Consider the following 26944-nt stretch of genomic DNA (forward strand, 5'->3'; position numbering starts at 1 on the left):
GAGAGAGAGAGAGAGAGAGAGGGAGAGGGAGAGAGAGAGAGAGAGAGAGAGAGAGAGAGAGAGAGAGGGAGAGAGTGAGAGAGAGAGAGAGAGAGTGAGAGAGAGAGAGAGAGAGAGAGAGAGAGGGAGAGAGAGAGAGGGAGAGAGAGAGAGAGAGAGAGAGAGAGAGAGAGAGAGAGAGAGGGAGAGAGTGAGAGAGAGAGAGAGAGAGTGAGAGAGAGAGAGTGAGAGAGAGAGAGAGAGAGAGAGAGGGAGGGTCAACTTTATGCATTGGATTTACATAAAGATTTCAAGTCCTCATGCTGTAATAAAGCTTGAACTTGTGAACAGAAACAATTTTTTTCACAAAACCTCCTCAAGATCTTGTATCAAAGTGAATGAACGCTAAAACCCTGCCGAGTCTCGGTTTTACACTGTGTGGTCTTCTAACATTGTACTACTTGTCATACAGTGTGAGATAATCCCAATTAAATCTTGCCTGGATTCTCTAACAGACCGTATGATAACGTGTCAGACTATATGATGAAGATCCTCTAATAATAAACCAGCGCCTAATAAATGACTCTGTTCTGCTCACATCATCAATCAGTGAGATCGGAGCTCACACAGAAAATGGGACTTTAAACAGAAACTGAATAAAGACATTTTTTTCCGCACATTAGCACGTTCCTTTACGTTTTGTCGTTGAGACGACCATATTTGTCGCTGTCTGATGCTTTTCGTGTAATTTCTCCTATTTAGGTGAGCGTTATAAAAATGGCCACGCTCGGAGATGAAAGAAATCCTGACTGACAGTGCCAGAACTTTGTAGTCGACTGTCTTTGGCAGCAATGCCACTAAACTGTCCGAACACATCACGTACATAATCCAAGACCTCTAATCCCAGGAATTCATTTAAATTGTGAGATTTTTGTGTGTAACAGTGGAAACTGTACAGTGTAAACCCAGCTTTAAACGAATGTATTGCTATTAGAATGAAAAAAAAAAAAACCCCAAACAAAGTGGAAAAAAAACCCCCAAACAAACGATGAGGTCGTGAGTTCGTTCGAATCCCTGTCTCCCCTGACCTCAGCCAGGGAGTGAGAGAAAGAGAAGGAGAATGAGGTACACACCTGCTCCAGTTTGAAGATGTGCTGGTTGAAATAGTGTTGCAGTTTCTCGTTGGCATAGTTGATGCAGAACTGCTCAAAGCTGTTGTTCTCATAGTCCTCAAAGCCAAAGATATCCAACACCCCAATAGACAAAATCTAGTGAGAGAACAGAACAGATGTGAGCATTATACTGGGACTGCCGTTCTGTTAACATAAATAAAAAATATTTCCTAAAATTGAGAAACAAAAGAAACACAGAACATGAATAATACACAGTGAGCTTAAATATCAACGGTTACTGTACAGTTTTATTAGAAGATAAGCTGTTTTTGTGTTCAGGGTGTATTGTTTTGCATAAAATGATTATATATTTTTTGTATTTTGCGTATTTATTTTAAATAGTCTTATGGGGGCATTACTTTTTCAGAATATAAGGTGTTTAAAGAAAGATTTTGGTTAAAGGAAGGGTAATTAGTGTATCTTTTTCTTTCAGTGGAAAATGTATCATTGTGTGTTATGTTACACGACAACCTTTTGCTCATTTTCATGAAAGGTGCCAATATTTATACACGCCCGGGCAGAAAAAAGCTTTAAATGGTCTCAACGACCAAGTGTCGGTCAGGAAGATATGCAAAAGTTAATCAAATAGATAAAGCAACTTTATCAGTGGGATAGCTTTTCCCTTTGATTTCTTTAAATGTTTAAGCCTTGTGGGTAAACTTATTCTTATGATTATGATTATTAGACTTTATTTTAATTTTGTACACCCAGACATGTGTTAGTTTGAATGTGACATCAAGCATTATAATCATTATCATGATTTCGCCTTTGCGTATCATGATTTCCCCCTGTTTCTAGCTTCTCCCCCCAAACAGTTCACTGCAGCAAAAGTAAACGATCACACGGTGGTACAGGACATCTCAGGAGTTCATCTCTTGAATTCGTGCTAATTTTCTGACCAATGATTTGTTGTTAAGATCATTAAAAGCTTAATATTTTGACATTTTCGGCTTGCCTTATTTATTTATTTATTTATTTATTTATTTATTTATTTATTTTTGCCCAGGTGATGTACAGCGCAAGAAAACGATATCTTAGCAAGTAAAAATATCTTGATTATAATCATATTTATCAAGTATTTCCTATTATAAGATTACAATAAACCGAATATATTTCACCTATTTTCCAGATATCTTACAAATTTAAACCCTGACATTTTCTTACTCTATTAAGCTTAACACAATTTAGCTTCTTTCTAGAAATGAATGCTTAGAATTTGGCAGATTCTTTACCAACAGAACGAGACTACTTCAGATGTCCAGAAATAGGTTTTAAAAATAATCTTATATTTGATTTATTGTGATCTTAGAATGGGAAATACTCGATCAATTTGACTATATACGCACAAGATATTTTCACTTGATTAGATGTCATTATTCTGCAGTGTTGTTTTACTATTCCTTCTGACATGATTATTAATGCAGCGAGTTAATCCAATGCAGACACTAAAATCTGACTTCAACTCAGTAGCCAAAAGAATACACTTTTGGCTCTTTTTCTTTTTAAAATAAAAGCTAGGAGAAAGCTGGATAGAAAGAAGCGGAGCACAAATCAATCCAGTGAGCAGGGAAATTCACTTTCCTCTATGTAGAGAGTCATTATTTTACTTTTGACACGGCTATTATTCGAAGAGAGATTAGGTTGTGAGGTAATTAGGGATTAAGCAGTAGATATGAACAGAAAGGTGTTACTTTGGCAGAGTCCTCTAGGTCTTTGTTGTTGAGAAGCGCATGGTTGGTGCGGAAGACTATCCAGTCGAAGAGAGCGCCGTAGAGTGATTTAGCCATGGAGTCTCTCACTGTCCCAGCCTAGAGAAAACCACACACACACAAAATCAAGAGTGCATCTGTGCATCATCTGATCTCTCCCTTATCTGCATTATATTTAGTGATTCACCGTTGGTATATTTTGGTATATATATATATTGGTATATTTTTATTTTAGGTATGACAACAGGAAACTCCTGCAAGGTGTGAAAAGCTGCAAAAATATCACCGCCTTTCCAAAGAAACGTCAGTTTCTGTTATCTAGTTCACACCTCAGCTCATCCGGTGGCGAGAATAATGCATGAAGGACAGAACATGCGAGAGAAACACATTTTTGCATTGATAGTCTGCAATATCGCCCACCATGCAGCAGTCACAGGAACACCAGCATCACACACTTGACTAGGCACTATGTTGTACTTCACTGGTCATTTCAAATTTAAACCCATTTCCTTCTTACAAATCCTCCCTATATGTCACTGCTATTCCATTAGAGGTGAAACACTGGCGCGTTGGTTTACTGATAGCAGGCCTTCGTAAAGCATTAATGATTTCCCCTCTCTCTCTCTCTCTCTCTCTCTCTCTCGCTCTCTCTCTCGCACGCTGTTACAGTTCCAGATTCCTGAAACGCAGCGAGTTTGCTGCCAAAAGCTTTAAGTGCATCCAGACTCACAAATCAACTTCTGAACCATGGCTCGATCCATAAAACACAGCCTGCCGAGCAAGCCACTGATATTGCATCAACATGTCAAGTAACACACACCGTCCCTTTTGAAAGAAGATGAAAGGAGTGAAATGTAAGTACGATAACTTGGCTGATCAAGGTAAAAGGAAGATAAGTATTAAAACAGTACAGAAAACCAAACAGACTGAGCAGAAGACTATCCAGAGATTATCCAGGCTATCCATTGTGGTTTGTAAAGTTCACATATTGTGTCATTTCTCTTGTAATGTGTTGTACTGTGTGTGTGTGTGTGTGTGTGTGTATTTCAGTATGTGTCTGTGTAATGATAAGAGAATAAAAATAAAATAAATAAATAAAAAGAGTCTAAAATCATGCCTTCCAACCTTCCTGTATTATGGATTACTGTGTTATTTTTTAGCTGAACTCTGGCCGTAAGCTCTGCCACATCCACCCACCAACATTACATAAAACGCCCCCCCTTTATGAATCATTACTTTTAAATCAAGCTTTAAAAAAACGCTTCAATCAAAAGATCAGCATTTCACATGCACTCACAGGAAAATCATTTTTACAGTATTTTTCTTTTTTTTTAACTTACATAAGTGGCACTGAAATACTTAAATAAAATAATCCTCAATCCTTTATGGCTAGAACACCCAAGATGTAGATACCTAATGCTTCTATAAACACATGTGGTGTTGGTTATTTGATGTAGAGAGGACTAGAGGATTAGAGCTGTTAGGATCCTGACTAAGGGCTGACTAACAGCCTTTGTGGACCACAGATGGTATTAAATCAGCCAATATGGTAATTCTGTACTCTGAACGCTAACGCACCCTTAAACCTGAGCAACAACTTCTGTGAGTAACATTTAACCTTTTTGGGTCACAAGTTCATATATACAGATGGGTGACAAATTAAAGGAAAAACTGACATTAAACGTCTTGATGAGGCAATCATGAGCCACCAGAAAAGATTCAGTGTGCCTTGGGACTCTGCATGGACTGATGGAGCACCATTCGTTCAATATATATTCCCTCAGGAAACCATTCAGCGACCTCACATGCCCATCAGGATAAAGATGATCAGTGTGAACCCGACCCAAACCCCCACCAGGAAAAATTCCCCCATGGCCTATCAGAGCCAGCGGACCACCTCATCGTAGGGGTCAATCATTCAGTAACGCTCTCTTGGTGTAACCCAAACACGCACGTACCCGCTTACTCGAGGAATATGATGGAGGATGACTCATCTGACCGGATCACTTTTTTCCACATCTCTGTAGACTAGTGCTTAGGGTTTTACCAAATGTGCATTTATCTTTGTAATGAGAGGTTTGTGCACTGTGACCCTATAACATCCCGCTCTGTGTAGTTTCTTGCTGACAGTCTGAGCACGTCCTGCATTAACATGAAATACAGTGAAGAACTGGCGCTCGTCTGATTTTCCTTACATATCTCACTAATACACAACTATCACCGTCAATGAACGTGCACTTTTTTTTTTTTTACCACAATATCCATTACATTTTCTGATGTCTTTCCCATAGATCTAAATTCAGATGGCCCCGCATGGTCTGGCCCTGCATACTCATCTGCTCTCCCTTTTTCATACTGGAGCGCTCTTCCTCTCCATTTCTGTGCTTTAACCTTCCTTCCCCATTTTAAAACAAACTGAAAAAACCCCCATCTTTTCCACCTTGCTTTTATGCTCACCTAATGCATCTATCGTACAGTGCTGATCTGTTTATCTCATAGTTATATAAGCATGCATACTTCTTTTAGTATTATTATTTGTTTTTATATTCCTTATTATTGTTGTTTTTATTACTATTACTATTATTACATGCTTTTAGCTCTGGTGTATCTGTACGGTGTCTTTGGGTACCTTAAAGGCGCTTATATATAAAATGCTACTATTTTATTATTAAATTTGGATCACTTTTTTCACGGTTCCTGTTGAAATACAGTCAACTGGGAAGAGTTTGAAGGGGAAGCTCCTGTGATTTGCCCCTAATAATACACCCTTTCAAAAATCTCTCTTGCCATCTTTATATAAATAAAGATTTACTAGGATTGTTTGACATTTTTTACACATTTTTTTATATACCTTTTGGGAGAATGTTCTGTGGATTGATGAGTCGAAAATGGAGCTGTTTGGAAGACAGGGGTCCTGTTACTTCTGGCGTAAAGCAAACACCGAATTCCACAAAAAGAACATCATACCTATGATCAAGCATGGTGGTGGAGGTGTGGTGGTGTGGGGATGCTTTACTGCTTCAGTGCCTGGGCAACTTGCAGTAATTGAGGGAAACATGAATTGTACTCTCTACCAGAAAATCCTAAAGGAGAATGTCCGGTCTTCAGTCCGTAAATTGAAACCCAAGTGCAACTTGATTATACAGCAAGACAATGATCCCAAGCATAGGAGTAAATCCTAGTCCTAGAAATAAGTGAAAGACGGATCTCCAGTTATAGGAAGCGTTTGGTTGCAGTTATTGCTGCTAAAGGTGGCACAACCAGATTTTAAATTTAAGGGGCTATTAGTTTTTCACATTGGTGATAGGTGTTGGATGACTTTTTTGCTTCAGTAAAATAAATAAATAAATAAATAAATAAATAAATAACTGTATTCTGTGTTTACTCAGGTTGCCTTTGTTTTATGTTGTAATTCATTTGAAGATCAAAAACTATTTAGTACAAGATATATACAAAAACTGAAGAAACCAAGATGGGGCAAATACTTTTTTCACAGCACCGGATGTGAATTACTTGTATTACAATTGCAAAAAACCTGGGACGCTGTGTACAATGCAAATAAGAACAGAATGCAATGATTTGCAAATCCATACATTATTCACAATAGAACACAGAAACCATATCTAAGGTTTAAACTGAGAAAATTGACAGTTTTAAGAAGAAAAAATAAGGTCATTTTGAATTTGATGATAGCAACATGTCTCAAAACAGTTGGGACGGGGCAACAAAAGGCTGGAAAAGTAAGTGTTACTAAAAAGAAACAGCTGGAGGAACATTTTGCAACTAATTAGGTTAATTGGGAACAGGTCAGTAACATGATTGCACATAAAAATTGTATCTTAGAGAGGCAGAGTCTCTCAGACGTAAATAAGTACACCTTGTTTAATCATCACAAACTGATTGGAAGCATTTTTTTTGTTTGTATTTTTCCTCATTTTCATTCTAAAATCATTCATTCTTTTTAGATATTACAAAGTTTTATCAATCTATTTTTTTTTTTGTTTGTAACAAAAAAAATGAATGATTGTTTTGCCTGAAGTTTCTTAGCAAGCTTGTCTCATGATACACATCGTGTATGGGCAAGACATCTGCGAATTATTTCCGATGCATTTCAACACAGAAAATCCCACTCGCCCAGTAATCAGAAGCTCTGCTAAACACATCAATGTGTAAAGATGTTCGAGGTTTTGGCATGTTTAAGAGAGTCGATAGGACCCCTTGAAACATTTGACTCATTTATTGATACTATAAAGGGATACTAATATTATAAATGTCACATAAAAAAAATGCATCAATTTAAAATATGAAGATGTACTGTACTTGGTTATTTGTACATACATTTCGCAATAAAATGAATAAATATTTAAGTCATACCTCAGCCAGTTTATAAGGAACAATAAGTCGCTCTCCCACAGTCACTGTCTTTCTCGTAGTCAGAGCCTCAAAGAGCATCTCTTCCTTTACCTGACCACAAAGAAAAATAAATCAGAGACTCAACCCATGGAACCTGGGAATTCATGCAGATACCTCAACACTACTACTATGTGGAAGAAAACTAGTCATGTAAAAGTCAGCATTTATAAAAAAAAAATGAATGAAGTGACTGTGGATAAAGTAATGGCAAGTTACTATGTGACCTAGAAAGCACCCGATGGGAAAAAAATGGCTTTGTGAATATCTGTGGCTTGAATAACAATGATATCAAAGACAAAAGTTATCTCAAAGATGAGGCTCCAGTAATGTTTTATTTATCCGAAAGCGTACAGAACTTCAGTCCATAAATGCAGCAGTGGTTTAAACTCGCCTAGATTGTATGAACTCAGTGGACGCCAAAATGCATTAAGCTTCCAGCATGCGGTGAATCTAAAAATGATGTGCTGCTTTATAAATGTCTCAAAAGCATATTAATATTGTGTCTGGTCAATTATGTTAAATAAATTCATACGTTTTGTTGCCAAGACATTGTAAAATCTAAATACAGCTATTCGGTGAATTTAATGGCCCTTAGCAAAATCCCAGCTTTTAACATGCTGAGATCACTTCATGACTCCAAAACAAGAGCCAAACGTATGTTTGATTTAAAGCAAAGTTATCCAAGCCAATTTTCTACCAAAGCTGAAAGTTCAGTAAACAAAACTAAGATGATCAGATAAAACTGACTTGGGGGAAATGAGGGGCGTTGGTTAGGGAAAATGCATCAAACATTGTGTGGTCTTTATCAGATATTCTGCACAGCTTGCCAGGACTGAGATGCCGTGTAGTCTGTAATCTGAACACACCTGAGAGAATTTACAGCTTTTTTTTTTTTTTTCTTAAACACTAACATTATTACCTGAACAAAACTCTTACACGTACCTCTAGCAGTTCCGAGATGGTGGGGAGCACTTCAGGATTAAAGATATCGATACAGTCGTCTCTATACGTCTTTTTCTTGTAACGTATGTTCCCCAGAAGAAGGATGGCAGACAGCAGGGAGAAGATTCTGGCAGAAAAGACACGTGTTACATTAAAGATCCAACAATTAAAGAGGAAGATTAAAGTTTGTTCATGCTAACAATTTGAGAATAAGCCACTTTTCTAGATCGTAAAATGACTCAAGTTCTAAAATAATGACTTGGATAAACACATACAGTGAGGGGAAATAAGTATTCTGACACTTTTTTTTTTTGGTTTGCGATCACTCAAGATGTCAGCTGTCACCCGGAAAAGAGCTGCAGGATGACCTGAAAGCAGCGGGAACAACAGTACCATAGAGCACAATAAGCAATGAGTTGCATGTATAATCCCTAAAACACCATACCCACAATAAAGTATGGAGATCATCATTATATGGAGCTGCTTCCCTGCAAACAGTACTGGGGCATTACACATCATTGAAGGAAACATCACTCTAGCGATGTACCAGGGCATATTAGAGGAGTTCCGGCCAAGACACGGAATCTCAGGAGAAGATGTTTCTACAAGACAACAGCCCCAAACATACAGTCCCCTCCGAAACTATTGGAACGACAAGGCCAGTTCAGACATCCGGGTTTGGTACGTGGTAAACAACATAAAACATAGAACCTTTTGTATCAGACCACCCAAATTTTAGGTTAGCAAAAGTATAGGAACAGATCAGTCTTGAAGTAAATTAAAGTAAATAACACTTAATATTTGGTTGCATATCCCTCGCGTGCAATAACTGCATTAAGCCTGCGACTCGCTGACATCACCAAATTATTGGTTTCTTCTTTTGTGATGCTTTTCCAGGCTTTTACTGCAGCCTCTTTGAGTTGTTGTTTGTTTCGGGGGGTTTCTCCCTTCAGTCTCCTCTTCAGGAGGTGAAATGCTGCTCGATTGAGTTAAAGTCTGGTGATTCACTTGGCCAGTCTAAAACCTTCCACTTTTCCCCCCTGATAAAGTCCTTTGTTGAGTCGGCAGTGTGTTTCGGATCATTGTCTTGCTGTGTGATAAAGTTCCTCCTGATTAATTTGGATGCATTTCTCCGTAAATTATCAGACAAAATGTTCCTGTAAACTTCTGAATTCATTCTGCTGCTACCATCATGAGTTACATCATCAATAAAGATTAGTGAGTCTGTTCCAGAAGCAGCCATGCAAGCCCAAGCCATGACACTACCTCCACCATGCTTCACAGATGAGCTTGTATGTTTTGGATAATGAGTAGATCTTTTCTTTCGCCACACTTGGGCCTTTCCATCACTTTGGCTTTACTTCACAGCTCTCACGATGTTTCTATCATCAGCTGTTGTTATTTTCCTTTGTCGACCCATTCAGTGTTTGTTTCTCAGTACAACAGTGGTCTCTTTCTTTTTCAGAACATTCCAAATTGTTGTATTGGCTACGCCCAATGTTTTAGCAATGCCTCTGATTGATTTTCCCTCTTTTCCCAGCTTCAAAATAGTATGATTTTCTCCCATAGACAGTTCTCTGATCTTCACGTTGGTTTATCCTTTTTAACAACAAATGTAGTCTTCACTGATGAAACTGAAGGCTAAAACGGAGTCGATTTCCAGAGCTATTTATTGTTTAAACAGTCAATCTAATAGTTTTTCTCACCAACAAATTGGATGGTCAGATACAAAATATGCTATGTTCTATGTGGTTTAACACATCTGTATATACAGTAAATACCAGGAAATAAAAGCTGAAATTCTAAACTCTCTTCCCAAATGTCTGCAGCAAAAAAAAATGAATTGGCCTTGCCGTTCCAATAGTTTCAGAAGGGACTGTACAGCCAAAATAATTCAAGATTGGGTTCTAAAAAAGAAGGTGAAGGCCTTGCTTGGCCTAGCCATTCTCCTGAGTTTATTTATGGAGGATTTTGAAATTGCGAGTCCTTCAGAAGGGTCCTTTTAACTTTGGGGAATTGAAGATGATTTGCCAAGAGGAATGGGCCAAAACTGAACCACAATGCTTCCAAAAGCTAATTACTTCCTATCATAGACATCTCGAAGCTGGAATTGCCAACAACAGCAATTATAGCAATGGCAACAACAACGCCAAAGTACTAATACTGGTAATTTGTGGTGTCTGAATTTTAGCCCCTAACATATCCTTATGCTTATGAAAACATACATATTTATAAGTCCAAAGTCGAAACATTATGCGTACAAATTTGAAATGGATATATGCACAGGAAGTATATACTTATTTCCCCTTACTGTCCTTAGGCAACACATTCAGGTTTGAACCTGTCTGTGTGTATTAACAAAAGAGCCTTATTTTCACATTAATGGTATGTGAAGTTAAACATAATGTCCTCTTCATGCTGGTGAAGTGGTATGACGCGTTTCGTACTGTTTACGGGTGGCTGGCAAGAATCCCACCATCTCCATGGCTAGTTGTAGCCTCTCAAAGTCATGCTTCAGGTCCTCTCCTTCCACAGTGAAACAGTCCTAAAAAAAGTCAAAGTTTCTACATCAGAACAGCTTTCACAAATTCCAGACACTCACTGCAAAAGTTTCGCATGCTTATTATCTCACACTGTAGCCAACTGCAACATGCTTTACTAATAATATGCTAGCACACCAAGGTTACTAAACCTCCTCGGCAGTAGCAGTAAAATCTCCACAATCCTTCATTAATTAACAGCAGAAATATGGTATATGGAAATGCGGGCATAGATTGTGTCTAGCATCAAGTTCTTCACCCAGAATTGACGTTAAGAATATTTCATGGGACAAAACAGTGTGTGTCCAAGTTTATCCAACAATACCCTTTGACAAAAGCTCAGCGACGCTACATTTTTTTTTTTTCCAGTTTTACAATGTTAGCGTGTGTATGCACACATGTGGTGCATGAAATCTTGACTTACAGTGTGTAGGCATTGTTTTTTTGCTTGTTTTATTGCTCGCCCGGCTTATCGTTATTACATACCAGGGCTTCTGTTAAACATCCAACTCTATGAGTGAGGTCCAGGAACCTCTTTACACCTCATCAAAACCCACTCACAACCCCCCCCCCCCCCCCCCCCCCCCCCACCACCACCAAAGCCCATCCATGTGCCACAGACGAAAAAGCCAGATCTCTAAGTTTATATGCTCTCGTTCCAATTAAAATGCTGACTTGCTGCTTTTTATCAGCCAACTGACAATATTTGATACATTAAAACACACTGGAAAAACAAAGTCTATGTGGCTGGCAGAAGGAGCTGGAGCTACAGGCCAAACACCAAAACCCTAACACCAGTGTATCTAAAAAAGAAAACGGTCCTGCTGGCTAGTTTGGTGACTTTTGCACTGGTTTTTTTCACTTCTTAAACATTTACAAAGTTCTACAAAGTATCTGCCAGAAACAATAATTAAGGAACTTAATGATAAGGCTTTTAAGATGAGCTGAGGCTCATTGTATTCAAGTGTATTCATACACATTGCACATATATTTATTCTTGGATAAGGAAATTGATTAGATGCTCCAGCAGAAGAAAAGTAATGTTAGGTAAGCAGTAAAAAAATTGTACAGCCCCCATACAGAGCCAGGGTATTACAACAATATTGGCACAATTGTTGCGATGCCTTCTGCAAAAATAACACTGAAGCGGCCGTACACAAATAAATATGTGCTGATGTGCAGAAAAGACCCCACAGAGCACAGCCCAGAGAGAAACAGGCAATAAAGCACAGCCAGTGCCTGCCATGGCACACACACACGCACGCACACACATACACACATACAAAAAAAGGGAGGGAGGTAGCATGATGAAAGCATTGTTCACACCCGGCACAAACAGGTTAGACACACATTCAGATAATACTGACCAGCTCGCTCTCATAGTAATTTTCCCAGTGTAGTCTGTGCACTTTCTTTGTCATCTGGAAGTAAGTTACAAGGAGTTAGGAGGTACAGATAAACACTCCCTCTCTCAATGGCACACGCAGACATGCATATACTGTACTGTACATGAAGTGCTGATCAGACACAAGATGTGACGAATGAGAACAGACAAGAACACAGTACAAACAAAAATCCAGTAATTCGCAGGTGATGTTTACAGACGCCCATACTGAAATCCTTTACACACTTATTATACCCAATAACGAACGTGACGATCTTTTTGCTCGTGTCTGAACACCATCCCACCTCTTTGCACATTTCTGAATTGCACATTTCAGAAAAAAATATTGTATTTCATTTCTTGTCGCTACTATACTCTCTACCTGGCTGCTAGTCCAAAAACTCCTATGTCCATATATAGTATAAGCTTATCTGCTGAATGCCGTCATACCTGTAATATGTTATGTTTACATTCACAGCATTTTTCGCACTAGCTGTTATATCGGACGTTTCCACACTAGAACTGTGTCCTGGTCGGCGCTACAATGTCTTGTACTGTGCCTGTTGTCCTGTTTTAGTAGTTACTGTACTGTCTTGTGCTGTTTTGCGCACGTCTGCACGTGCACTTTATGTATAAATGTGTAGGTCTTATTTAGTTTAATCCTCCAGGTCCTGTACATTCTTAGCTTTTCCAGCATCTTCTGCATATTTGACCCCTTTCCAACAGTGACTATAAGATGTTGAGATCTACCTTTTCACGCTGAGGACAACGAGAGGGACTCGTACACGTTCAGAAGATGCTGGAAAAGTAAAGAATGTGCAGGACTTGGAGGATTTTTCTGAAGAACAGTGGGCAGATTAACTGCTCAGGACAAACAAGGGACTCATGAACAACCATCACAAAACATAAACACAGTCGCTGATCATCCAGGTAATGAATCAAGGGTATGTAAACTTTTGAACGGGGTAACGTTTATAAATTCAGCTATTATCTTTTCTTGTGGACTTTATGTAAACATCTGTTAAGTGAAATAGCTTATTCAGGACAGCACTAAATAAAAAACATGGGATTTTTATGATCCCTCTTATTTTGTTAACACTATTAAGATTTACCAGATTCTCCAAGGGGTATGCAAACTTTAGGGCACAACTGTATATGGTTGAAATGACAATAGGGTCACTTGACTTGATGTTAGTTTTCAGTTATCAGTTCTATATTGAACAACAGTAATAAATAAATTCTGTCGCAACTAAATACGGAAGAAAGGGGGGGTTGAAGTTTGCCAGATGCAGGAGCATTACCACCTCGGGCCACGCTCGGCCCGGACACGCTATCTGACAGAGCACATCAGTGCAGTCTGGAGTTACAGAGATGACGAGCGATGCAGCGCTGAGAACAGCTTCGGACTGAGTAAGCACGTAGCTGTCCGCCATGACAGGAAAGGCAGAACACCCGCCCCATCTCGTGCTGGATCTGCCCCATGCTTCCAACCATGACTATCACCATGGCAACAGAGGCACCCAGCAACATGGAGCGTCGTCATGTTCTTTGTGTGAGAAGGATCATAGGGTGTAAGTGGTGACAAACATCTTGGGGGGGAGGACGAACCATGCGCTTCTTTCGCGAAGTAAATAAATAAATAAAATGACATGAATGACGGAATAAAGGTATATAAACCCTGTATTTGTTGTTTTTTTGTTTTGTTTTGGGTTTTTTTTACAAGTGCATGTATAGTACCTCTTGTAGTATGTAAGCACAGTGTAGGTCTGTGTGCTTTCTCCTTAGCGGAGATAAATGAATGTAAGGCGAACATTGTGTTTTGACAGAGAAGGGAAAAAAAAGGATAATGAACAAACTGTTAGAAGCTCTGAGAGGAAGACAGAAGGACAGACCGAGCCTCACCTGGTTCAGGTAATGATATTCGTCTGGCTTCAGCAGGTGGAAGGCTTTTCTCTCCTCATCACTTGCTCCCGCCAAAAGGTAATAAAACACATGGTAGTTCCTGTTGACAGAGAGAAGAATTTGGTATATTAAAAAATATATATATATATACACAATATCCAGCACAATTCAAAATACACTGAACTTCACTGGAGCAAGACTGAGATCCCTCATGTGAAAGCTTGCACTATGGTATATTAACATATTCATGTCATATTCAATACACTATATGGTCAGAAGTACTGTATGTGGACACCTGACCATCACACCTATATGTGCTTGTTGAACATCCCATTCCAGATTTAGTCCCCAATTGGTTGTTATAAGTACCCCCATTCTTCTGGGAAGGCTTTCCACTAGATTTTGGAGCGTGGCTGTGGGGATTTGTGCTTTAGTGAGGTCAGGCACAGATGTTGTCCGAGGAGGTCTGGCACACAGTCGGTGTTCCAGTCCAAAAGTGTTCAGTGGGGTTGAGGTCAGGACTCTTTGCAGGACACTCGAGTTCTTCCACACCAGCCTTGGCAAACCATGTCTTCATCGACCTCACTTTGTGCATATCGGCATTGCCATGCTGGAACAGGTTTGGGCCTCTTAGTTCCAGTGAAGGGAAATAAATCTACAGAATACCAAGGCATTCTAGATAACTGTGTAGGATGTCTCTGTCATTCTAGAGACAATTGAGTGCTTCCAACTTTCAGTGTGATGCTCATGTATCCACAGACCTTACAGTGGCCATATCGAGTACATATTTACATCTACTCATTAACCACACACATGGTAGACCCACTGTATTTAAAAAAATAATAATATGGTCTCCAATGTCTCTAATGTAAAAAAAAAAACAAAAACACTAAGTATTTGTAAACAATGAACCTCTACATATTGGGATTAAGATCTCCACATTAAAGTCTGTAAAACTATAACCATCTACAAAAACCTGGCCACCTGCAGTGCATGCATAGTTAAACTCAAACAAACAGATACTGGCAGTGATATAAACAGGACTGGCAATCTGGCTCTCAGATCACAAGACTTCTTTTCTGGGAACATGAACAGATTTTTAATAGATGCCAGGTCTTGGGAGTTCAGTTGCGTCCAGTTGGGTTCATGGGTGATATTAACTTTTCTCTCACAGAACAAGGAGCGTGGCAGCACATGTGAGACTGAGGACTCGCATGACTGATGATGGAGCAATGATTATTAAAACCTGCAGATACTGCAACAGGCAAGAGAATTCGAGGACATGGACCGGTTAAGAAAAATAACTGCAAAAATGTAACTGAATACAAATCCAGTACATGGATTAAAGAGATACAAATACAGATACGCACATGAATAGGTGCACTGTTTGTTTTTTTTATTGCACTGATTCGTCCACTAGTTAACTGGTAACTCCAGCTGACTCCAGACCCATGTTGTGCTCGCTTTGTGTGCTCCCTTTGTGTGATGCTTTCATTTTTAACGTTTCCTTTTTAAAACGGCCCCGTCACTTCCCAGCAGACCCACACGCTGTGCACAGCGTATCATTTCTGTGCTCTCCAAATCGAAATGAATAAGTTTAAAATACACGAATGTGTTTGTTTATCATTATTAAAAGAAAATCACATGGCCACTAATAATTAAACTGTTCTTATATATTGTGGTAATTATAAATAACTCGTATAGTGGTAGGGTTTACATCTCTTTTTAATTTTTTATTTAAACAGATGAGAATACTGATCAGATACCCAGTCAGGGCCGTACTGTTGGTGTGGTAACCCAGCACTTCAGGCAATAATAGACTCGGGTGAAAAACCAATCAAAACTTCCAGTTCAGTTTCTCCTAAAGGGAATCTCCTATGAGCGATAAAGGGTTAACTGCTGAGGCAGTGGTGGTTTGGCGGTTAAAACTCTGGGTTACTGATCAGAAGGTCAGGGGTTCAAGCCCCAGCACTGCCAAACTGCCACTGTTGGGCCCTTGAGCAAGGCGCTTAACCCTCTCTGCTCCAGGGGCGCTGTATCATGGCTGACCCTGCGCTCTGACCCCGACTTCCTAACATGCTGGGATATGCAAAGAAAAGAATTTCACTGTGCTGTAATGTATATGTGACCAATAAAGACTCATTATCATTAACTGCTTACTGGCGCTTAAAAATCACGTGTTGAATCAGTATCACCAACTTTTCAATATTTTAAGTGGCATGCACATATTCTGCATTCTGAATCGATTATAAAACATTCCTCAAATGACATTCTTCAAATAAAGTAAGTAAGGCATGCTGGAATAATGTTTAGCAAAACAGACAGTTACTACATTTCCATCCGTGTATTGTTATGTGAATTTCGGGATATCGCTCGACTGAGGAGAAAAATTTTTTTTTATTCAATAAGAAGGCGTGTAGATAAACTACGATGGAGGCACGTTTACCAGACAAATTCCTCGATGCACATCAAAAATTCAGGTGGCTTTGCCTCAACAAATTATACGATTCTATAATTGGCTCAGAAAAGCATCGATGCTTTGCGCCAGTTTCCCCGGTAAGTGGCGATTTTTTTATTCTCTTGAACACATGGGATGGAAACGGTGCTTTATTCTCAAATGTTTTGTGCGATATTCCAGTTTTTAAAGTTAAAGTTAAATTAGCAACTTGGATGGAAACATAGTCAGTGACAAACAGCCTATTGTGGAACATGTCTTCGGTTTTTCGAGTCGAAACAATGCTTCGTATGACGTGTTCATTCAAACGTGTGAATGATGGCAGAAGGTACTCGTGGCATCTGATATTTTATTTTATTCCATGGACATTCAAAAGAATGTAGAAAAAAATTGTCAAACGTGGGCGGAGTGAAATCTAATTTTATTTACATACATTTATGTGATGCTAACAGTGTGTCTCTTTCAGTGTATTAAAGTCTGCGTTCACAGAATCGCTGTTTTGGACGCTATTAAGCCCCTCCCCCACTTCCAAAAAAAAAAAAAGGTGTCCTCTTTTTGAAAAACCAGAGTGTGGTCACGCTAGCTTTTGTGATGTAATATCACCCGCATCGGGGACAGTGGTCTTTTGTTTATTTATTTATTTATTTTATTAAAACAAATCCAAACATTGAACATGTTTTAAGCTTAAAATAATCCCTAAATAAAAATATTTTCGATCATATTGCCTTTCTCTTGACTGTATTTACATATGTGAACTTGACGTAATCCAAAAATAATCCGAGTACATTACTTTCATATGGTGATACTTGGATTACGTTACCGATGACATTTTTTATGAAGTAATTTGTAACTGTAACGGAATACAATTTTTAAAGTAACCCTCCCAAACCCAGTAGGTTTCAGTACTGGTATCGGAAGAGAAAGAGCGGTACTGTATCATCTACAGGATATAGATACAGATATTTGGAACACTGAACAGATACAGATAGTGGCGCTGCGATCTTACCTCTCATTGTACTCCTGATAGACCAGCCTAGATTTCTCTAGTAGATATTTCTCCACATAGGCTCTGAAACACAGTTATCGGCACATTTATTACCTGACAGCTTTAACATGCGAGAGATTTTCTTTTCAATTAGGAAAACGGATGAGACGTGCGGTAAGAAGACGAGACGGATACCGAGTGCTAGCTTACCCTCTCACTGTGCCGCTCTCCTGATAGTTAACTTGGATGAACTTGCCGAAGCGGCTGGAGTTGTTGTTGTGGGCCGTTTTGGCATTCCCGAACGCCTGAGGACAAAAAAAAAAAAAGAAGGGATACAGGTGTTTTAGGAAAGAAAACATCATGAGGAAAAGCAGGTAATAGTAAGGTATGGAGCTCGGAGACTTTTTGATCAGAGTGAACAGGCAGCAGTAGAGTCCTTACAGACAGGAACGTGTTTGTTGATCTCGCAGTTCTCTAGTAATACATGACTCTTTCGGCATTAAGCTCAATGGTGGAATCGCAGTTGACAGAGCTGACGGTTGACCACGTGGCCGATGAAATCACGTATTAATTACACAGTTGCTTGGTGTTCTTTACGCCCAGTCAGAGTCTGCACAGTGCAGAAATAACTGGAAGGATAAATCTCTCAAAAGCACTTCTCCTCGTCCTCAGTCTCCTGTACTGACAGGAAACCCCGCCATTCACATCCATTTCAATTCAATTAACACTTTATGGTGTGGAGACCTTTTCCACACCACTCATATCATTACTGCTCTGTTTATTCGGCAGCTCATGCAGAAACACACATGCCTGATCACGACTCGCCTGCCTCTGGGAACATTCGCAAACTTTTTGGGGGGTATTCTCCGCAAGTTAACTTTTTAAAAACATATCAACTGGAGGGGACATATGGACCCCAAATACAGCATTTGTAGATCAGGGGTGTAACCTGGCCTGGGCATTCAGGGCTGTAGCTGTAGATTTTTTATTTAGCCCTGAATAATTGTCCACTTGAAGCGGTTTGTCACTAACTAAACTGAAACACTAACATCCTCTAATGCTGTGCAGGAAAACAAGGTGCGTAAACTTCTATACGAGTTCCAAGTTACGTGAACATGATATAAGCAGAGCAGAAGGAAAGATAATGTACTCTGCATGGCACTGTAGCAGCTAAACCCATACAATGATAGCTTAGCTGTGCCTCCCCTTGGCTAGTGACACCAAACTAGCCTAGTCTCATGTTAGATAGCCTAAAAGTTATATATTTAATCAGTCTAGCAGTTTTGCAACACCCAAAACAAGTTTTAGGATAAAATCCAAATTTTTGTCCAAGTGTCACATTTTTTAAGCAATTTATCCCTCGCACGCGATAAGAAAAACAAAGCACGTTAACTGTCTATTTAGAAGTACGTTTTAAGACGTTTTTTGATCCGCATGATTAACAGCCCAGCTAACATCCCTGCTCTTGAGTTTCCATCTTAAAATAGCCTGAGCGCGGGCTGCTTAAAAGGTACCGCAGGTAGTTTAAGAAGGAAACACAGAGGTGAGACCATGAGGCAGAAGTTACTCTTGTGTAAACACACTGAACTCCACACATGGAGGGATGGCGTCCTCCTACCCAGCGAGGAAAAGAGAAATTCGTACCAGGCAAAGTGTGAACCTACACAAGGCTGTGAAACTCTCAAGAATGTTCCCGAGGCCTGGAGGCCACTGGGAGCCATCGCTTCACGAGGGGTGGGTTAAAGTCACCCCAGTGTACAGTACTGTAGTGTAGCGTGTGCTCTTGCATGGTTCTGGTATGTTAAACTATCCACCTGGGACTTAAAAAGCCAGACAGTCAGTCAGAGAAAGAGAATGCCATTAAAAAGACAAAAAAAAAAAACAAGCTTATTCCTTATACAGTACTAACAGAAGTCGATGTGGTAACGACACTGCTGTATTTTTACCAAAGCACAGACTCATTTCAGACTCAAGAGTACAGTGAAAGATTTAATACACGTTCTGCATCGTTAAACATATTCGACGGTGCTTCATCGTGCTAGAGATACTGTAGCAGTACGTGCGGATCCTATTAGTAATGAACGTGGATTGTGGCCTGATGAGCGGTCATTTTACACATTGTTACATACTGTTAATATGCACACAAACACAGGAAAGCACAATTTCACACCCTCACGGTTAGACAGGGAAACCACTTGTCTAATTCTAGCTCAACCAGCGTTTAGTTATGGCTCAGACCGAAGACTGGAACCGACTGTTTCCTTTCTTTCATAATCCGAGAGCAATTTCTGTGAAAAACTGACTTCCCCTTACCGCAAATGTAATTGGGGTGCTACGTGCTCGGTGTCTTTATCCTGGTCAGGGTCGCGGTGGATCCGAAACCGATCCCAGGAACAACGAGCGTGAAGTGGGAATACACCCTGGATGGGAAGCCAGTTCATCGCAAGGTACCATACATACACATTCACACACCCGTTCACACAGGGGCAATTTAGTTTAGTCAATCCAAAACACTAACACAGAATCAGGATCAAACCAGGGTCCCTGGAATCGCGAGTGCAGCAATGTTACCTCCATACTAATTAAAGATGTTGACGAAAATATGATTCCGCTTGTCCAACATGGCCGCCTCCACACTGTTACAGCATTCATCCACATGGAGTCGTGTTCGTTTTACTGTACTGTATTGTACAGCAGCCAACACTATGTCCGAATCCATGATATACGACCGAGCTGTATATTTACAGCAAAGATTTTGGAGGAACGTCAATTTCTTGCTACGTTGTCCTCGTAGTTCCGATGCAGTATTAAGCGTCGGAAATCACCGCTGGTCATCTTCTTTTGTGCCGCGCTAAGAAAACAGTCCTGGCTCGAAATGCGATCTTAAATACCCAGAAAGCTCTAAAATGAGCAGGAAAGAACACTCAAGGGGAAGATTCACAAGGACAGCACAAAATAGGTCAGAGACACACAGTGAGTCACCCTGATGTTTCAGAAATGATAGTCTGAGACTAATTCCAGCGCGGGCCCATAAGTTATTCAAAGAAGTAGAAATATGCAGCGTTGATTTGCACAGGCCGAGGAGTCGCTCTCTCCCTGCGGGCAGGACACAGAGGCAGTGCGTGAGGAGCTCAAGGACATTTAAAGGGAGAGGATGCCAGGGCTAGCTCTCTGTCCCGCTCACACACACAAACACACACACACACACACACACACACACTCATGCAGCACGGTGGCACTCTTTCTCTCCACATCCACCATGCGGATTCCGTATAACTGAACAAGCAGAAGAAGTAGTAATAAAACCTTTGGCGCATATATCATTTCTCATTGAAGTGGCTTGCACAGTGATTATGTAAAACTTCGTAAAGCTTAAATCCTCAGCTTCCGCACTTGGCCATGGATGTTATTACCCTGACGGAGTCTTCGACTTACACAATAAGTGTAGGGTATGTAGGAAGTGGTTTGGGGCCATGCTGTGTAAGAACAGGTGCATGAGCAGCAGATTTATGGAGTATGACTGTACTTGTACTGTTCAGTTTGGCAGATTTCCCACATCAAGCTATCGCATGGCCAGAAATAAACAGCAGCCTATTTAGAATAACGAGTTATGGCTGTCAGGAGTTTCACTTTTACCCCGTGCATTACAGGTTGTGTACGTGTCTAGCTTGTAGAGTAGAAGTAGTTGTGAAATCAGGTAGCAGTCCGAATGACCAACCACAGCAGGAGTCCTTCATGAGACTTCATCTTAGAGCTATTCATCATATTATTCAGTCATCTTCATGGATTATCCAGTAACAACACTGAAACTAGACTGACGAATATGAATCTGAACCCCCTGACAAGCCCTGTGAGGTTAATGGGTTAAACGCGCCTATTGCTTCAGTCCTTTTGTTGGGTTTTTTTTTTGTTTTGTTTTGTTAAGTAGTTACAACTAAAGAGAGCAGCTCGGGTTTAGCTCCTTGTCTTGCCTAAGATCATGTTTACTCTGAAGGGAGGTCTTACGGAAGGAACTGATGCAATACCGGGGCCTCATTTTCTCTCCTGCTCCCTTCTGAGCTGCTCACAGAAACAAATTCCAGAGTCACCACTGTCTCACATCACTGACCTCCCTGGCTTGTGATTTTGATCAGAATGTCTCGGAGATCTCCTCGAGCAGTCCTTCCTGCTGCATTCCACAGGCCAACAATAGTGCTAGTGTTTCCTGTGCACAAGTAAGCGCAGAGACACTGAGCGCAAGAGAGAGAGAGAGTATGCTTAAGACACACACACTTGCTTCAGTAACTCACTTCAAAGCCCAGAGATAAGTACAGAGTTTTTTATCCTCTTCCCCTCTTCGCTTAAGAGGACTAGACAAGGAGCTGGAGCTGAAGTTGAGACGGCTGTGTGCAGCGGCACAGGAGGCAGCTGCCAAGCTCAGTGAGTGGCATTATGCAATAAACGAAGGTGGCCAAGCTCTGAATACAATGGCCTACCTGTGCCATGTTGTGCACAGAAGCCCAGGGTTCTCCCGGATCAAGCGTCTCAAAGGCCTGATGTGGGATCAGCTTTCTCTCAGCTCCTAATAAACATGATTATATTGATGGCAGAGATGATCCCAAAAGTACTTACTGGAAGATTTGGAGGTGCCTGACCACTTGATCGTATTTTCAACAGACACACTATTGAAGAGAGCAAATGGCCACAGCAAACAAGCCACTTATGCTTTTATAAAAGGGAAGTATACATTATACATAAAGGCTCTAAAGGAACTAGGGGACTGTAAAGGCCGTCCAGGATGGCTTAGTGACACACAAAAATGAAAATCCTGCCTGAAACCGTTCAATATGCTTTCTATTAGCTTTCTATTAGCCTACGAAATCCAACACCGTCCACGACAGAGAACAAGTGGTCAAAGCAATGATCCACGGTCCAGTATCTTTTATTTATACTTTGACACGTCATTTATTTACACTCTGTGCTATGACACTGTCATTTGGGAATTTGTTTATCTAGACATCGTGGTGTTGATGTGCTAGCAGGGACTTTTGCTTTGAACAGAATGTCGAGGTGTATCCAAATCTGAAGTGGTGACGTCCTTGGGAGTTGGACCTCCTCGTGACAGGTGACGTGAAGACTGATTACAGCGGTAGCTCGATGGAAAAGACGATAGGCTGCTGAGCCGAAGGTCATGAGTTGAAATTCGCACGCGATTCCGGTTCACGTGTGTCGAACATGAGTACAGCTAAAATGTCTCGTTAACCAACAAACATCACCGCGAAAGACCGTGCAAAACAATTCCGTGCAATCGCAATTTCGCCAATTTACGCAGTTTTCCGCAGATCGCGTCTCAAATTTCGAACAAAGCCGCCGCAAAAATCACGCATTTTTGGCTGCAACAATCACAAAAAACTCCACGGAATCCTGTACGGACTCCTCAACTGAGATGAACGTAAGTCGCTCTGGATAAGGGCGTCAGCCAAATGCCATACATGTAAATGTGAATTACAAACACCGAGTGTAAAGTCCCTCGTAGAAACAGTGAAATGGTTCCACGTGGTAATTAGTCAGACAGCTGTGTTCAAACGGTGGAAATAACGACCATCACGATTATCTGTAAATGTAAAAAGATCTTTTTTCTCTTGAACATTTTCAGCTGGATATTTCCGCTGGCAGAAATTTCACCGCATCCCTACTTCCAACTATGCAGTTACAGACGAGTAATGATTTAGTGATTACACTATTCCGTAACACCCACATGAATTTGAGTTTGAATCTGGTTCCTCTCGAGGTTTCCTCCTCTGGCTTCCTCATTAGGGACAAATCAAAAACTACATCAATATCCAGATCTCTGTAAACACCCTGTCCAGGGTGTACCCCGCCTTGTGCCCGATGCTCCCTGGGATAGGCTCCAGGTTTCCCCGTGACCCTGAAAAGGATAAAGCGGTATAGAAGATGGATGGATGGATGGATCTCTGTAAAGCTGCTTTGTGGCAATGTCTATTGTTCAAAGTGCTATATAAATAACATTGAACTGAATCGAATTGAAACGATCCAATCTGAGCACCAAATTCGAAAGGAATAATAAAAGTTCTGCTAGTTGCTCGATGTTGAACAGCTGGGAACGCAGCACCCCTTTGACCAATTCCTGCATTCTCTGGCTGTTGCATGAATATCACATGACTTACTGTAATCATCTACATCGCCCTTGCGCTCTCAGTTCCTTTCCTGAGGATAGAATGAGGGGAAACAGATCAGAGAGGATGTCAGAAGCTTGGAGCCAAACTCTGACTTGAACCAGGAACCTGTCAAAATCACCTGTGCTTTGTCTCTCTCAACGGTCTTACAAACACAAGAGAAGAATACAGCACAGCTCTTAGTCTGAACCTCAGAGATGTTTCCCTCTACAGTACACACGGAGACAAGAATAAAACAAGCTCTTCTCGCGGTTACGCGTGACTGATAGGGTGCTGTAGAAGTAGAAGTGGTTGACTATAAAATTAAAATGGCCTGCAGAGTCCTGGGGTGTTCAACATCGTTAGTGTACTTTGTTTAAAAAAAAAAAAAGTTTTTAAAAGGTATTTAAGGTACTGAACAGTCTGATGTGGTTAGACACAACAGGAAGCTTGTGGTCATTGCTCTAAAGGGGTCCAGCAGTTCTGCTGAAGTGAGATAGGTGAAGCGAGGAAGCAGATACAATAAGAATGGCTTGAGTGAAAAGGAATTAGGGTGTAGAGGAGTAATGGCTCGAATGCTCTGACATTTCGAGAGAAAGCGAGAACGTGAAACCTGCTCGGCGGCACAGCAGGTCCAATTAAACTGGACTGTGATCTATTAAAAATGCAGGCAAATATATTACAGCTCGCCGAACGCCACAGCAACATGCTTCTGACAGCTTGCCAACACACACATCACACAACAGGATTGAGTATTCTCCATGTAGATCCAAAACCCATAAAAGCTGCAGTACTACTACAGCACTCAGCAGGCAGGATTAATGGCTGTTCCACTGGCAGGGACACTTCACTCTGCTCTCGGTTCTGATAAACTGCGTCCCCAGCAGCGCAAGCCTCGCACTATTCACACACATTCACACACATCTGGATCCAATTGGGCTCAGGAAGAGTTCGAAATGACTTCTCGCCATCTCCCAATCGCCTGTCAACATGGGCAGAGGTGAACAAGAAACGCACGTTGTGGTTCGGGTTCTGACGGATCGGGCCCTGCGGTTAAAGTTCGTCACTGTGGCATGTTTGCGTGAGTACGTTCAGCGATGTTGGGCTAAGAACTGAGAAGGACAAGGAGTGGGGTGCTGGAGAGGTGCAGAGCTTGCGAGTTTGAAAATCAAGACGCTCGGAACTAATGGCACCAGGTCAACGGATACATGTGGGCAGAGATACACATACACACTCTGGAGCTAGGAATGTTAAACGAGATATAGAACACGCGTGCATACACGAGCACGGAGATATTTATTTAGGTTTTCCACAGTGAATCTCAGCGTGATTTGTGTAAAGGTGCTAGAAGAAGAAATGTGGTTTACTCATTTTTCGAAGGTCTTCATAAAACTAACGGCCTGTGATAAACAAGTTTGGACTTCGAGTAAGATTACTATCATACGTTAAATCGGCAATAAATACTCATTCCTTCACCAGCCCCCCTTTCTCTCTCTCTTTATCTCTCTCCCTCTCTCTCTCTCTCTCTCTCTCAAAACTCAACCTCATTTTACACAGACACCGGAAAGCATAAACGCCTCTATCCTGAAGACTTTCCTGAGCTGGGAAACTTTGACTGTTACAAAATCCTTACAACTAAGACTCGCTCTATAAAATGTAATATAACATTTCCTAATAAAAATGTCACCACATCAATGATTATAGGTTTTACCTTATAGGTTTTTTTTTAAAAATCCGTTTATTATTAGTCTTAGATTAAGGGGAGAGTCCACGGTACAAGTCCCTGTGTATGAGCTGTTACTATTTAAAGAATAACATATTAGAGCGCGTGCATTAATATGAACCTGTCATTCATGTTACAGCAGGAACTGCCTGTGCTGTTATATGAAAATAATGCACACCTTCTGAACCAATCAGAGTCGAGCATATTGTGGTATACATAGACCGTATATGTATACATACATTTATCCTTACAGTTAAAAAACAAAACAAAAAAAAACATCAGCCATAACATTAAAACTACCTGCTTAATATTGTGTATGTCCCCTTTGTGCCGCCAAACCAGCTCTGAGCCGTCAAGGCATGGACTCCAGAAGACCTCTGAAGGTGTGCCGTGGTATCTGAAACCAAGACGTTCCTTTAAGGCCTGTAAGTTTTGAGGTGGTGTCTCCATGGATCGGACTTGTTTGTCCAGCACATCCCACAGACGCTCGATCGGATTGAGATCTGGGGAATTTGGAGGCCGAGTCGGCACCTTGAACTTTTTGTCATGTTCCTCAAACCGTTCCTGATCAATTTCTGCAGTGTAGCATGGCGCATTGTCCTGCTGAAAGAGGCCACTGCCATTAGGGAATACCGTTGCCATGACGGGAGTGTACTTGGTGTGTAACAATGCTTTGGTAGGAAGTACGTGTCAAAGTAAGTTCCACATGAACCCCAGGACCGTGCCCACATGCATCGATGAGTCTTGGGTGCCCATGACGCTGTCACAGGTTGTCCTTCCTTGGACCACTTTTGGTAGGTACTAACCTACACACCAAGAACACCCCACAAGACCTGCCCTTTTGAAGATGCTCTGACCCAGTCGTCTAGCCTTTCACATTTTGGCCCTTGTCAAAGTCTTTCATATCCTTATGCTTGCCCATTTTTCCTGCTTCCAACACATCAACTTCGAGAACTCACTTGCTGTCTAATATACCCCACCCCCTGACAGGTGCCACCGTAACGAGATAATCGATGTTATTCACGTCACCTCTCAGTGGTTTTAATGTTATGACGGTTAACAAAAATACACCTACAGTATGTGGTTCATCATGGAATAGCGTTTGAGGGGGGAAAAAAAATGTGCATCAGCAAAAGACCGTGCTGATTGCATCCCTCACACACGAGCAGCTGTGAGAGATGGAATGAAGTGATGAAGTGAAGCGTTTATGAACTGCTGACAGATTTCAAGGTGATACGAAAGTTCAGCAGTGAAAGCTGGAGAAGAGGCGAGAGCAGGCAGGGTGTAAACTACGCCGTGTGTGTGTGTATGTAGAGATTCTGCTGACAGCACGTGGGGCCGATTCGCACCAGGCAAAGAGAACAAATCAGCATCTAATTACAACAGCTAGAGCTGCAATGCAGAGCCAAGCAATAGCACACCATGACACTGGGACAAAAGCCTCATCAGTGTGAGTGTTTGAGCGATGCTTGTGTAATAAGATATTTTTAACTTATTCCTCAATAAGAGTAATATATTATGCTTAGGTTTCAGCTGCATGCAGCAGCCCTTCTAGACGAACCATGTTGCTGAACGGATTTCAGTG

At 40.9% G+C, this 26944-nt stretch overlaps 1 protein-coding gene across 6 annotated transcripts in view; it reads right to left on the reverse strand.

Annotated features, from left to right (window-relative positions):
- The window catches only part of myo9ab (myosin IXAb), a 110112-nt gene that overhangs the window by 38659 nt on the left and 44509 nt on the right, over positions 1-26944 (reverse strand). For all 6 annotated transcript variants that reach the window (XM_017484984.3, XM_017484985.3, XM_017484986.3 and 3 more), the window contains exons 3-11: positions 17692-17786; positions 17503-17565; positions 14042-14141; positions 12123-12176; positions 10663-10760; positions 8216-8342; positions 7235-7324; positions 2843-2959; positions 1113-1247 (exon numbers count right to left, since the gene is read on the reverse strand). In XM_017484984.3, coding sequence (XP_017340473.1) covers positions 1113-1247; positions 2843-2959; positions 7235-7324; positions 8216-8342; positions 10663-10760; positions 12123-12176; positions 14042-14141; positions 17503-17565; positions 17692-17786 — 879 coding nt within the window. The remainder of the gene's footprint in view (positions 1-1112; positions 1248-2842; positions 2960-7234; positions 7325-8215; positions 8343-10662; positions 10761-12122; positions 12177-14041; positions 14142-17502; positions 17566-17691; positions 17787-26944) is intronic.

Source organism: Ictalurus punctatus, chromosome 14, assembly GCF_001660625.3.
Source record: "Ictalurus punctatus breed USDA103 chromosome 14, Coco_2.0, whole genome shotgun sequence".
NCBI lineage: Eukaryota > Metazoa > Chordata > Actinopteri > Siluriformes > Ictaluridae > Ictalurus > Ictalurus punctatus.